General features: G+C 36.9%; 1 protein-coding gene across 1 annotated transcript in view; it reads right to left on the bottom strand.

Moving 5' to 3' along the window:
- Memo1 (mediator of cell motility 1) overlaps positions 1-13578 on the bottom strand; it is a 99934-nt gene that overhangs the window by 20984 nt on the left and 65372 nt on the right. Inside the window, exon 6 of the mRNA XM_048353181.1 lies at positions 5014-5156. Within this exon, the coding sequence (XP_048209138.1) occupies positions 5014-5156 (143 nt within the window). The remainder of the gene's footprint in view (positions 1-5013; positions 5157-13578) is intronic.

Raw genomic sequence — 13578 nt, 5'->3', positions numbered from 1 at the left:
CAAGGATTTGAGAAGATAAGTATAAAGGTATGAATAAGATATATTTTAGGAATAAGCTAACTTGTATTGAGATCAATTTAAATATTTAGAAAATGATCATAGCCTTGTATCCAAAAGACTAACAGAAGAAATACTAAATCATTTGTCAATATATATTACAAAAGAGATCTAAATAATGACATAAACCTCATAAATATTTGGGGTAAGGTCATTTAAGTGGCATGTTTATGTAGAAAATTATGAAGCCTGGACAAATTCAAACCACTAGACACTATGACAAACATTATTCATATTTTAACAAAATAACACAATAGCATTAACAGTAAGTAAGCCAAGTGGAAATGATCTGCAAAATTATCAAAAAAGCAAATCAAAAAGCCGCTTAACCCCACTTTTAAATTGGTTTTTACTGGTGTTTGAACTCAGGGCTTCATGCTTTCAAGGCAGGTATTCTATCACTTGAGCCTCTCTGGCAAACCCTATGAGTTCATTTTAAAAGAATCAACATCTAGCCGGACACCAATGGCTCTAGCTATAATCCTAGCTACTCAAGAGACTGAGACGTGAAGATTGTGGTTCAAGGCCAGCCAGGGCAGGAAAATCCATGAAATTCTTTTCTCCAATTAACCACCAGAAAACCAGAAGTGGTACTGTGGCTCAAAGTGGTAGAGCACTAACCTTGAGTGAAAAATTCAGGAATAGCACCCAAGCCCTGAGTTCAAGCCCCACGACCAAGGGAAGAAAAAAAAAAAAGAATCAACTTCTTTTTTAGGTGCAAGACCAGGACTCAAACTTGGTGCCTGATACTTTTGCTCACTGGCTAGCATTCTACAAACTGAGACATATGTCCAACTCAAAAAGAAACAATTTCTATTAGATCCAATTTCAGTTAGAAATTTGTTCAAAATTAAGACTGTTGGGCATCATTGGCTCATGCCTGTAACCATACTACTCAAAAGGCTGAGATCTGAAGATCCAGGTTTGAAACCAGACCTACCAGGAAAGTCCAAGAGACTTTTATCTCCAATTAACCACAAGAAAGCTGGAGTGGAGCTGTAGCTCAGTGGTAAAGTGCTAGCCTTAAATACAAAAGCTCAGGAACAGTGCACAAGTCCTGAGTTCAAACTCCAGGACTAGCAACAACAACAACAAAAAAAAAAAGTGAAAAATTATGTCAATGAAAGCTATCAATATTATAAAGTTGGAAATAAAGATTTTAGAGACTCAAGAAAACACAAAAACTTAACAGTAAATATGGAGATGACTTAAGAAAATAGAGTAAAAACTATCCATTAAAAAACTAAAATAAGCCCATCATAAAGAATGTAGAACTTGGTTATTAAGCCTATTATGGAAACAACTTACTTAAAACCAGTAAAAACCATTCACTGCAGCAAATATGAATTGAGGTAAGAACATCAGGTTACCTAAAAAACAATGCCCTGCCGTGCTAATGCACTTCCACACATGGAAGAGTGATAAAAGACAGGAATTCAAATTCAGGGCTTGATTTGGGGGAATTCAATCTGAGTGACAGAAAGGAGATAAGAGAATCTAAGTTCCTATCCCTATCTGGCATTCACTCAATAAAAACAAACTTCCACTATTTATATCTAAGTAATTTGTCAAGTATACTATGTTATTTTTTATTTCAAACACCAGCAATTTGAAATTGTGTTTTAAGAGCCCAATTCAATAAACATTTTAAGGTCTCTGGGTACTTAGGAACTGATTTCATCTTGTGAAATTTTTAAGAGTTCAATATTATTATTTTTATATGGTAAAAAAAAAATTCAATCTGGGGGCTGGGGATATGGCCTAGTGGCAAGAGTGCTTGCCTCATATACATGAAGCCCTGGGTTCAATTCCCCAGCACCACATATACAGAAAAATGGCCAGAAGTGGCGCTGTGGCTCAAGTGGCAGAGTGCTAGCCTTGAGCAAAAAAGAAGCCAGGGACAGTGCTCAGGTCCTGAGTCCAAGCCCCCAAACTGGTTTAAAAAAATTTTTTTTTCAATCTGAAGAAGGGCACTGGTGTCTCACACTTGTAATCCCCTAGCTACTTAGGAAGCTGAGATCTGGGGATCATGGTTCAAAACCAGCCTGGGAAGGAAAGTCCCTGATACTATGCCTATCTCCAACTAATCACTAAAAGAAAGCAGGAAGTAGAGCTATGGCTCAAGTGGTAGAGAACACTACAATGAACTCAGGGATAGTACTCAGTCTCTGAGTTCAAGACTCAAGATTAAGACCAATAAATAAATAAATAAATAAAACCTAAATAGTGTCTTCTTAAAAAAGAAAATCTAGGTATGGTTATACCTATAACCCAGAACTAGAGAGGCTGAGGCAGGAGGATCACATATTTAGGGCCAGTCAGGACTAAATAGCAAGACCCTATCTCAAAAATAAATAAAAACTCTAAATATTGCAGTCATGAGAAGCTAATTTGTGTTTTTGCTCCCTGGGGTACTGAGGTTAGAACACAGGCCTCGAGCTTGGTAGGTAGCTCTCTAACAACTGAGCCACACCTTCAGCCCTAGTTTTCATTGGTTATTTTGGCACTGGAGTCTACTTAACTTTTTTGCCCCGGCTGGTCTTCAACCACAGTCCTCCAGCTCTCAGCCTCCTGAGTAACTAGAATTACTGATGTAACTTATCGATGTCTAAGGAGAAGCTAAATTTTTTTACAAAGCAATATAGCATACTTATTCAATTTGGAAAAATAATCAATACTAATGGACCATAAATCTGAGAAATGCAGAATTTCATCACTATCTTGGTCTATAGCTAGCCAATGAGCCATGTAATCTCAATAAGCATGCAAAACAGAAAATGTATCTACTTTCCAGAAATGACCATTACTATTACTATAGTGTCATGGAGGCAAGGACATGATCCTTTTTAGAACAGCATCCATGTCACTAACTCACTGACCTCATACTCCCATCAAATTTCTTAGAAAGAATTAGCACAGTGCTTTCTGAAGGTACAAAGCTAACACTAAACATTACCAGTGATGGTGCCACCACAAACTGAACATGGGAGAGCTTCATTACTTACCACCAAAGGTAAATATAACTTGGAGTTTTCACAGATATCATTATCAACCTTTGGAAATGTCTCTTGTTTTTTACATCTATCATCTTGAAATGTAATCTTAACTATTGAAATCTCAAAATACTTAAGAAGTCAGAAGATAAAATGTTTTTAAAGTTCTGAAATTTCTTTTTTTTCCCCTCTCAACAATTATAGCTATGGACAATGGAGTAGGATTTGTTAGTTTTAGAATTCTTTAGGGAAGAGGTAAAAGGGATAAGTCTGCTGAAATAGCAATGTCAAAGTGTCTATTGATGGGTAAAGGAAAGTCACATTGGGCTTTCAACTTAGAGCAACAGCTCATATTCTAAAGAACTTTATCAGAGAAAATAATTAGTTAAGTCAAGTGGTTCATAAGAGTCTTCAAAATGAAGAAAGATAGGTGCTCGCATTAAAATTCTTAATTTCCAAAACAAAGGAACACACATTACCAACACAATATTAAGTAGTTTTTTCAATAACAATATTCCTTACCATCTACTATCAATTATTACAAAATTTCTAAATTCCCAAGAAAGAAATTCCTTGTCTAACCATCTACTTGGGCCCTCAGAGCTAGCTATTTATATCCATAAAAAATGGCTTCTGCCAAACATAGCAAACTAACTAGACAATTACTAAAGAATTCTAAACTTTTCATAAAGAAGTTCAGCTCGTTTGCACATCTTCAGTCTGGGTTTTCCAACTTAGCACTACTGACAGCAATTATTTGGCTGGAGTGCAGAGAAATTCTTTGTGCATTATAGGATGCTTATCTGCAGCTTCCTTGCACTCTATTCATCTGATATCAGCATCTTCACCACCCCCAAAATCCCATCTCAGTTGTGATGATCAAATAAAAATGTCTTCAAGCATTATCAAATACTCTCACAGAGGAAAGCCATACCTAATGAAAAGAGCCTTTAACCCAAACAAAACCTGTCAATACCTCCATATAAGATAGTTGTCTTAAACTAAGATGTCAACAATAAAAAGGCCATTCAGATAAGGTTGTAAGAAGATCTAACAAAGCCAGATAAATGTCTAATCAAATCTGGCAATCAAAGTATTAAGACAGCCAGGAGACAAAGTGTTAACTGTCACACTGAAGATGTTTTTCTAGTCTTCTAACACTTTTATTTTTAAAAGTATAATACTATGTTTTGGGTTTTCTTTAATAACTGATGAATTAACAGGCATTGGCATCCTTAAAATAGTGAATTAAGTATATCAAAGAAATGATGTAAGAGGAATGGAACTTAGAAATATTCTGGAACAGTAATGGATAGATGAAAGCAATGGCATCCAAAGAATGCAGAAACACAGTTTACTTAAGAGGCATTAGCAATGTCTTTCTTCTTTTATTCACCATGAAGCATCCTTACACTAAAATCATAAAAATCACTTTTCTTACTCTTATATTAATGACCAATGAAGACCACAGCCAACATGGTATCATCTTCAGAATGTATCTCTACACTGATTGTAGTTGTGGGCAAAAAACCACCACCAAAAAAAGCAAGAGAGACTAATTACCAAAAAAAAAAAAAGGAAATCTGAAAAAGGACCTGCAAAGCACACAGTGCTCTTCCACATTCTACAGAACATGGTTTGTCCACCAAAACTAAGTTCAGAAAAGCTATCATACATGCCTACATGGAAATGGGCTAAAAAGTGATCATTCCCTCTGGCAAGTTCCTAAACCAAGAATGCCCTCACAGTGTGAATCCAATTATACCAGTCGCCTTTGGAAACGTGGCCTTAATCCACTTTTATAGTCTGATCCTTTATAAATGACCAAGAGACTTTATTCACTTTTAAACATTGTTGCAAAAAGGCAAGAATTTTTTTTAATTGAAAATCAGAACTTAGAAAAAGATACCTTAAACCACATTTATATAATATCTACCATGATATGTTAAAATCTAGAACTTACCCCAATGGCAGAAATCAGAAGAAACCACAAAGAGATTACTAGGATCCGCTAGATATTTACTGAAGAGTTTTCCGAATTCCTGTTCTTTTGACTCACTCAGAGCTCCAACCAGTACAGGAATAATGGTAAACTCATCCTTATGGCTTAAAGAAAACAGAAAAAATATATATATAAAAAGCCATTTAAAATATTTTAAGAATAAAAATAGTTTTGCAGATGTGCTGGCACTAGAAAGTGGAATATTTATTAGCAGTGGTAATGATAACATATATTATTGCTGTTTAATTCTTAAAGCCTATAAATTAAATGTCAACAGAAGCTAATTTAAAAACGTAAGAAGGAACAGATTACTAAAAGAATTTATTGAACTTACAGAAGTGTACACTACTTTAGGAAACAAGGCTATTTGACTGCCAGGTGTAATAATATTGTCAAACCAAAATAAGCCCATCAATCCATTATCAACTAAAAGCTTCTCAACTACTTACTAAGGCTACAGTCACCTAACCAAATCCTCCAGGAATTTTCAACGAGCTTTAAAACTATTCCTCACCTATTATAAACACTATCATTTGGGCACTTATTCTATAATCCTCCCAAGTAAAACTTACAAAACTTAATGCTAGTTCTCTTAACATTCACAAACGGCACTTTTACATTTATCCTAATGATCAGATACAAGCCAGCCTCGAGATACAACTCAAATTTCACAGACATCCAGAATAAGCAAAGTATTCATCTCTAGCAGTAAAAAGACACCATATCCACCCATAATGTGTGTAGCATATTCACAAATCCCTCTTTTAATCTACAGATTGGAAAATTCATGGAAAGGAACAAGTAGATTAATAAAGAGAAACTATGATGTGCTATGTTTATGTAAAACATTTGTAAAAATTTATTACATTGAAATTTTACTTATATATAAATACAGTATTATTTATAGTCTCAATGATCCTACATTAGAATCTTAGAAATAAATATGAACCACGTTTGACTTGTTCTGAACAGGACTTTTTTTTTTTTAAATCACCACCATAATAACTGCTTTTTAAAATGACAATGTGATACTTAACTGATAAAGGACAAAGTTCATTAACGGATATTTTTAAATACTAAGTTTAAGTGTTCCCCCAAGTAAATATTGGCTAAGCTACTTACAGCTAAATTTAGGGCACCCAAGCACCTCCCCCACAAAAGCCCCCTTACCCTTGTCAATTGCGAAATAAACAGATCATACAGATCTCCAGTCCCTCTGCAATGCAGGGGCTTCTTGGGCAGAATCTGCATCTAGGGAGTAAGAAAAAAAAAGGAAGCTGGCAGAGGAAGCTGCCATGGATATCTCATTCTGTAACTCTTACTAGTTTGCTAAGTAACTGTCAAGAACAAATAGGGACCTCTCATTTACTAAAGGTGATTGTTAATTAAAAGAATTTCAGTTTTTAGGAAAAATTTAAGAAGACTGCCACAAGTTATTCTAACCTGAGAAGCGCCTACAAGTAAAAGTATCAATCATCAAAGAGCCTGCAAGTAATTATGAGATGGTAGAGAAGCAGTTATAATAAAATATAAGGAACAAGGAGAAGCCAGAAAACTGTGGGTCCAAATACTGCCCCTACCACACAAGTAAGTATAGGTAAGACTCAAACATGAGAATTTATTTCCTTATCTGTAAAATGATTTTACTTGCAAATTCTATTTCATAAAATTGTTATGAAGAGAAAAATACTATATAGGAAGATACATTTTTGATGATAGATGACTCACTCTAAAGGAACAACAAATCTACTCTCTAAGACATCCACAGCAGTTATCCTCAATTTGAGCTCATAACCCTATCTCTAAAAGGGAAAAGTCTGGTCCTCTGTATAAACACATGGCTTGAATCAAAGTTTATTCAATCCTCCTTATAATCACCCTTTTAAAAAAATAAATAAAATGTGTTCTCTATGTCTATAAATAATGCATGACTGGGAAAAATACATTTGATTTTGAAACTTTTTAGATTTTAAAATCCAAATTTTAAAGTTTGACTTCAAAAGAAGTACAAAGTTTGTCTCTAGAAAACAATTATAAAATGGAATAAACCTTGAAAAACAACCATTTTTATAACATTAAATCAATCAAATTCTGTTCTTCATGACAAATAATATAACTTCTTGAAAAGAACAGTTTAAGTCTAGCATCTTACCAGGAGCTGCCTCCATCCCCTACTCAATATCAACAGATGTACAAGTTCCATCCAAATGGCATTATGAAAACTAGCACCATCACTGCCCAAAGAGGATAACTTCCATTTGGAACACAGAGCAGAAAAAAAAAAAATCACACCAGGTAGAATACAAAATCAAAAAATAATAAAGAAATAAAACTAGAAAAATAAGAAATAAATTAACAAGGAGATCCAGAAAATGAAAGAACCTTAGAAGAACTTGAAAACATTTTCCACAAATCCTGAGAAACCCTACACACAATGTGGCTGACTGAAAGGCTTCATATACCTACAGGTGAGACCCCCAAAGGATGCTGAACACAGGTGGCTCATGACTACTCCTAGGTAGTCAAGAGGCTAAGATCTCAAGGATCTTGGTTAGAAGCTGGCCTGGGCAGAAAAATCATGAGCCTCCATCTTTAAAATGACCAGGCAAAGAACAGGGCTGGAGGTATGGCTCAAGTGGTAGAGCAACAGCCAGACAAGCAAGATAGACAAGATCTGAGATCAAACACCAGTACCACAAATAAAATAAAATTCCCTTTGAGCTAGGAATCTGACTTTGCAAAGGGGAAACTTGAGAGTGATCTAGCTTGCTACAAACCCCTGATGATGGAAAATCTGTATGTAGGATATAGCAGGACAGAGGACACACAGGAAGTCATAAGATAAAACAAAAGAAATGAAATGAAGCAAACATAAAAATAGATTGAATTATGAATGTTCTGCCCAAAGCACACACATTCCGAAAGCAAAAGAGGAAAGAGTTACTGGTGCAAGGTATTTAAGTATAACCTATACTACATTAAAGTCAAGCTAAAAAACAAAACTGAGCAAGCACAACAGCAAGCAGCACTTGAGAGGAGAAAGAGGCTGCAGCTGAAGCACATGTAGCCTGCTAAGTAAATGCAACCTGCAGGAGGAACATTAAAAATCAGAATCACAGGGCTGGGGATATGGCCTAGTGGCAAGAGTGCCTACCTCGGATACACGAGGCCCTGGGTTCGATTCCCCAGCACCACATATACAGAAAACGGCCAGAAGCGGCGCTGTGGCTCAAGTGGCAGAGTGCTAGCCTTGAGCAAAAAGAAGCCAGGGACAGTGCTCAGGCCCTGAGTCCAAGGCCCAGGACTGGCCAAAAAAAAAAAAAAAAAATCAGAATCACAGGTACAGACTATGTACAACATCCAGTTCAAAGAAAAAAATACATATAATTCATGCAAAAATCACCAGCAATCTGTGATTCGTACTCACAGGAGGCAAAGGGGGTGAGGGTTCTTTTACAAATATATGGTATTTTTACAAATATATAACAAAAGTTGTATCTGGGTAAGACCATATCTTAGGCTTAGCAGACTAAGATTTCAAAACAATTATAATTATCCAAGGATTAAATGAAGCTATTTTTAAATGATAAATGCAATTATTTTATTAATAGCTAATATAGATTAGGAAATGCAAACTAAGCTGGATCCAGTGGGTAACTTCTGTAATCCTAGAGACTCCAGAAACTGAGATCTGAAGATCCTGGTTCAAAACTAGTCCAGGCAGGGAAGTCTGTGAGACTCTTAATCACCACTAAACTACCAAAAGAGCTGGAAGTGGAGTTGTAGCTCCAGTGTAGAGTCCTAACCTTTAGCAAAAAGAAGCTCAGGGCTAGGCACCATTGACTCAAGCCTGTCATCCTAGCTACTCAGGAGGCTGAGATCGGAGGATCACAGTTCAAAGCTAGGCCAGGAAACAAAGCCCTTAAGACTCTTATCTCCAATTAACCATCAGAAAACCGGAAGTGGTGTTGTGGCTTTAGTGGTAGGGCACTAGCCTTGAGCTGAAGAGCACAGGGACAGAGTCCAGGCCCAGAATTCAAGCCCTATGTCAGACAAGAAGAAGAAAAGAAGAAGGAAGAAGGAAGAGAAGAAGGAGAAGCAGAAGCAGAAGCAGCAGCAGCAGCAGCAGCAGCAGCAGCAACAGCACAAGAACAGTGTCCAGGCCCTGAGCTCAAGTGCCAGGACCAGCATCAAAATAAATAAACAAAAATACAAACTATTTTTTTAAAGTAGTAACTAAGAGTTGAAAAGTACAATAACTGAAATGAAAATTTACTAGGTTGTCTAAAGAACAGAAGTGTTATTAAAATGGGAATGAATGTATGAAATTAAAGATTTTATTTTAAGGCCAGGAGTAGTTATGAATGCCTGAAATCTAATACGTAGAAGGCTGCAACAGGAGACTGAAGAGTTTGAAGCCAACCTGGGATACACAGGAAACTGCTAGCTAGCCTGGGATACAGAGTAAGATCCTATCTCCAAAGTAAATTTTAAAATATTAAAATGAGAAATTACGCAATCAGCAGAACAGAAAAATACTGGGGAAAAAATGAAGAGAACTGGAGGTATAAGTAATACCAAGTATACAAGCACATATATGATAGAGGAGTGCCAAAAAGGGTAAAGTAAAACTATTAGAAAAAAAATTTCTGAAAACTTTCTAAGGAGGTAACAAGTTTGACAAAAAATATATTCACTAAGTATGTAACTGTAATCCCTCTGTACATCACCTTGACAATAAAATTAAATTAAAAAAAAAAAGACTTTTGGGGGTGGGAAGGTCAGGAGGGAAAAACAGAGAAAACGAGGGAGGGGGGTAACACTGTTCCAAAAGAAATGTACTCATTACCTGACTTATATAACTGTAACCCCTCTGAACAGCACCTTTACAATAACATAAATACAAAAATAAAATAAAAAAGGGAAGATATGAGGAAAAAACATTCTAAACTCATGAAAAATATTAACCTACAAATCTAAGAGATTCAACAAATCTAAGGTAGAATAAACAGAGATTCTCCTAAGCTAGTGATTAAACTATTGTAAACAAAGCAAAGAAATCTTGAAGCAACAGAAGAAAATGACTCATCACATGAGGACAGTCTTTGCAACAAATGATACTGGGTAGTTGCACATCTATATGCAAAATAATTAAAACACAGATTTTTTTTTGCCTTACCATGACATAAAAAATAATTCAAACTGTATCTTGAAACTGTAAGATATAAAATGGCAATTCCCTTAGAACATGGGCTCACAAACTTTTTTTTTTAAGGTATCATCAAGTATTTTAAGTTTTCTAGACCAGTCTCCAAAGCAATTCCTCAACACGTAAACAGAAAATATGTCATTAAATAAAGAGTAAATGCTTAAAAAAACAGTAATAAGAAAGTGGAGCTGTGACTCAAGTGGTACAGTGTAGGCCTTGAGTGAAAAAGCTAAGAGTCAATGCCCAGACCCTCAGTTCAAGCCCCAATACTGGCATATAATAAACAACACCAATGTTATTCACATAAACAAGATGTAGGTCCAATGGGATCAACCCATAGGCTATAATTCAGTGACTCTTACTCAAAAAATAAATAAATAAATAAAAAGTAAGAGAGGGGCTGGGAATATGGCCTAGTAGTAGACTGCTTGACTGCATGCATGAAGCCTTGGGTCTGATTCCTTGGTACCACATATACAGAAAAGGCCAGAAGTGGCGCTGTGGCTCAAGTGGTAGAGTGCTAGCCTTGAGCAAAAAGAAGACAGGGACAGTGCTCAGGCCCTGAGTTCAAGCCCCAGGACTGACAAAAAAAGAGAAAGAGGGCTGGGAATATAGCCTAGTGGCAAGAGTGCCTGCCTCGAATACACGAGGCCCTAGGTTCGATTCCCCAGCACCGCATATACAGAAAACGGCCAGAAGCGGCGCTGTGGCTCAAGTGGCAGAGTGCTAGCCTTGAGCAGGAAGAAGCCAGGGACAGTGCTCAGGCCCTGAGTCCAAGGCCCAGGACTGGCCAAAAAAAAAAAAGAGAAAGTGAGTTATTTATTTATTTTTTGGTGCTGGCCCTGTGGCTTGAGCTCATGGACTGGGTTCAAGGCTCACATTCTACCACCTGAGCCACAGCTCCACTTCCAGCTGTTTTGGTTCTTAATTTGAGATAAGAGTTTCAAAGACTCCTGCCTGGGCTGGCTTTCAACCATGATCCTCAGATCTCAGCTTCCTAAGTAGCTAGGATTATAAGTGTAAGCCATCAGCACCTGGCTTAGGCAAGGATTTCTAAATATGGTTCCAAAAATAGAGTACATACATGAAAACGATAATTTAATTCATCAAGATTAAAGAATACTTTGGTGGCTCATGCCTGTAATCCTAGCTATTAGTGAGACTGAGAGCTAAGGATTAGGGTTTGAAACCAATATGGGCAGGAAAATATGTGACACTTTTATTTCAAATTAACCACCAAATAAAAAAAAGCCAGAATGGAGCCATGTTTCAAATGGTAGAGTGCTAGCCTTGAATTAAAAAGCTCAGCTATAACACACAGGCCCAGAGTTCAAGCCCCAGAACCGGCACACCAGTGCACATGTGTGCATGCGCATACATGCACACACACGCACACGCACACATCTTCTTAAGAAAAGGGGGAAAGAAAAAAAGGTTGGGCATGGTGGCACACTTCTGTAATCTCAGCTACTCATGAGGGGCCGGACCAAGCTCCAGTGCTGGACCAGGGAAAAAGGATAAAACCTCACCTGAAAATTAACTAAAACAAAAAGGGGGGCTGGGAGTGTGGCTTAGTGGCAAGAGTGCTTGCCTCACATACATGAAGCCCTGGGTTCGATTCCTCACCACCACATAAGAAGGAAAAAAGCGGGGGGTGTCTGGGACATGGTTCAAGTGGCACAGAACAAGAGCAAGGCCCTGGGAAAACGGAGGGAGAAAGGGAAGATGGGAAAAATAATCATATAAGGGGAGAAAATCTTTGAAAAATGAATACATGTATAAGTATTCTTACAGCTTAATGACAAATTGATCAAGTAAAAATTAGGAAAAATATAATTAGTGCACAAAAAGATAATACCAGTGATTAATAAGTACATAAAAAGCTGCTGAACATAATTAGTCACTAGGGAGATGCAGCTCTCAAAATTACTGTAATGAACAGTAATAATAGCATCTACTGGACAAGATGCAGAGAAATTGCAACTATCATGCACTGTAACCTAGAACACCAAATGGTGCAGTCACTTTGAAAAACCAATACCTTCTCAAAGAGCTAAAAACACAGACATCCTATCATCCAGCAATTCTACTCCTAAGTACTGAAAATGCTGCCAACACAGAGAATTATATGAGAATGTTTATAATATAATATCCTCAAACTGGAAATGATCAAACTATCCATTAACTGGTAAGTAGATACATAACACATGACATTCACATATGAGAATACTTAGCAATAAAAAGAATGAACTAGTGATACAAACCACAACATAGATGAACCCCCTGAAAGTATGCTAAGTGAAAGCAACGGAACCAAAAGACTATATGATTTAATTTATTTGAAATTTCTGGAAAATGTAAATCTAGAGACAGAGAGTTCCAGCTGTTACCTAGGCTAGGACACAGGGATGGACCTCAAGTGGACCAGATTTCTTTTTAGGATAATGAAAATGTTCCAAAACTGAACAGTGAGAATAATTACACAACTTACTAAAACATCACTGAGGTAAACACTTACATTGGTGATTTTTTCTGAGGCAGAAAAGAGTTTATTGGGGGGAGAACAAACTGCCAGCCCACACAAGATGGAAGCACAGAGACAGAGGGGAAGGAAAAGGAGAAAAAGAGAGAAAGAGGAGGGGGACTTGTAGTGAGCTGGATTATATAGGGAAAGGCGGGAACACTGATGATTTTTACAGTGTATACATCATATAAAGTTGGGTTTTTTTGTGCTTTTTTTTGTTTTAGGTTTTGGGGCTTAAACTCAGGGCCTAGGCACTACTACCTTTGAGCTCTCTTGTTCAAGGCTAGCATATTCTACCACTTGAGCCACAGCTCACTTCCAGCTTTTCAGTACTTCATTGGAAATAAAGAGTTTCATGAACTTTCCTGCCCAGGCTGGCTTCAAACAGTGTTCCTCGGATCTCAGCTTCCCTAATAGCTACGATGACAGGCATAAGGCACCAGCAGCCTCGCTCAGTAATGTTTTCAGAAAATGAAATCCATTTTTGCCATTTACAAGCTTCACTTCTTGCAGGGAGTTACCAACCTAAGCCTCAAGATAACGGTTATCTGTAAAAATTATGTTCACAATACTTACCTGACAGGGATCTTGTGAAAGCTTTAGAAAGGATGTAGAACACTCATTCTTTTTCTAACCTATAGCTTAAATCATGCTACAGAAAATTCATATATCTAAGGTGTATAGCAGATTAAATAAAGAGTTGAATTTCCAAAACAAAAGCATGAGACTCTCTTTGCAAGTCCACAGTGTCACCAATGATCTTACTGGCATATAGCACAAAATACACATTCTA

This window comes from Perognathus longimembris, chromosome 8 (assembly GCF_023159225.1).
Source record: "Perognathus longimembris pacificus isolate PPM17 chromosome 8, ASM2315922v1, whole genome shotgun sequence".
In the NCBI taxonomy this organism is placed as follows: domain Eukaryota; kingdom Metazoa; phylum Chordata; class Mammalia; order Rodentia; family Heteromyidae; genus Perognathus; species Perognathus longimembris.
Note: the sequence above shows the minus strand (reverse complement) of the source record. Positions and strands in the feature narration are given on the sequence as shown.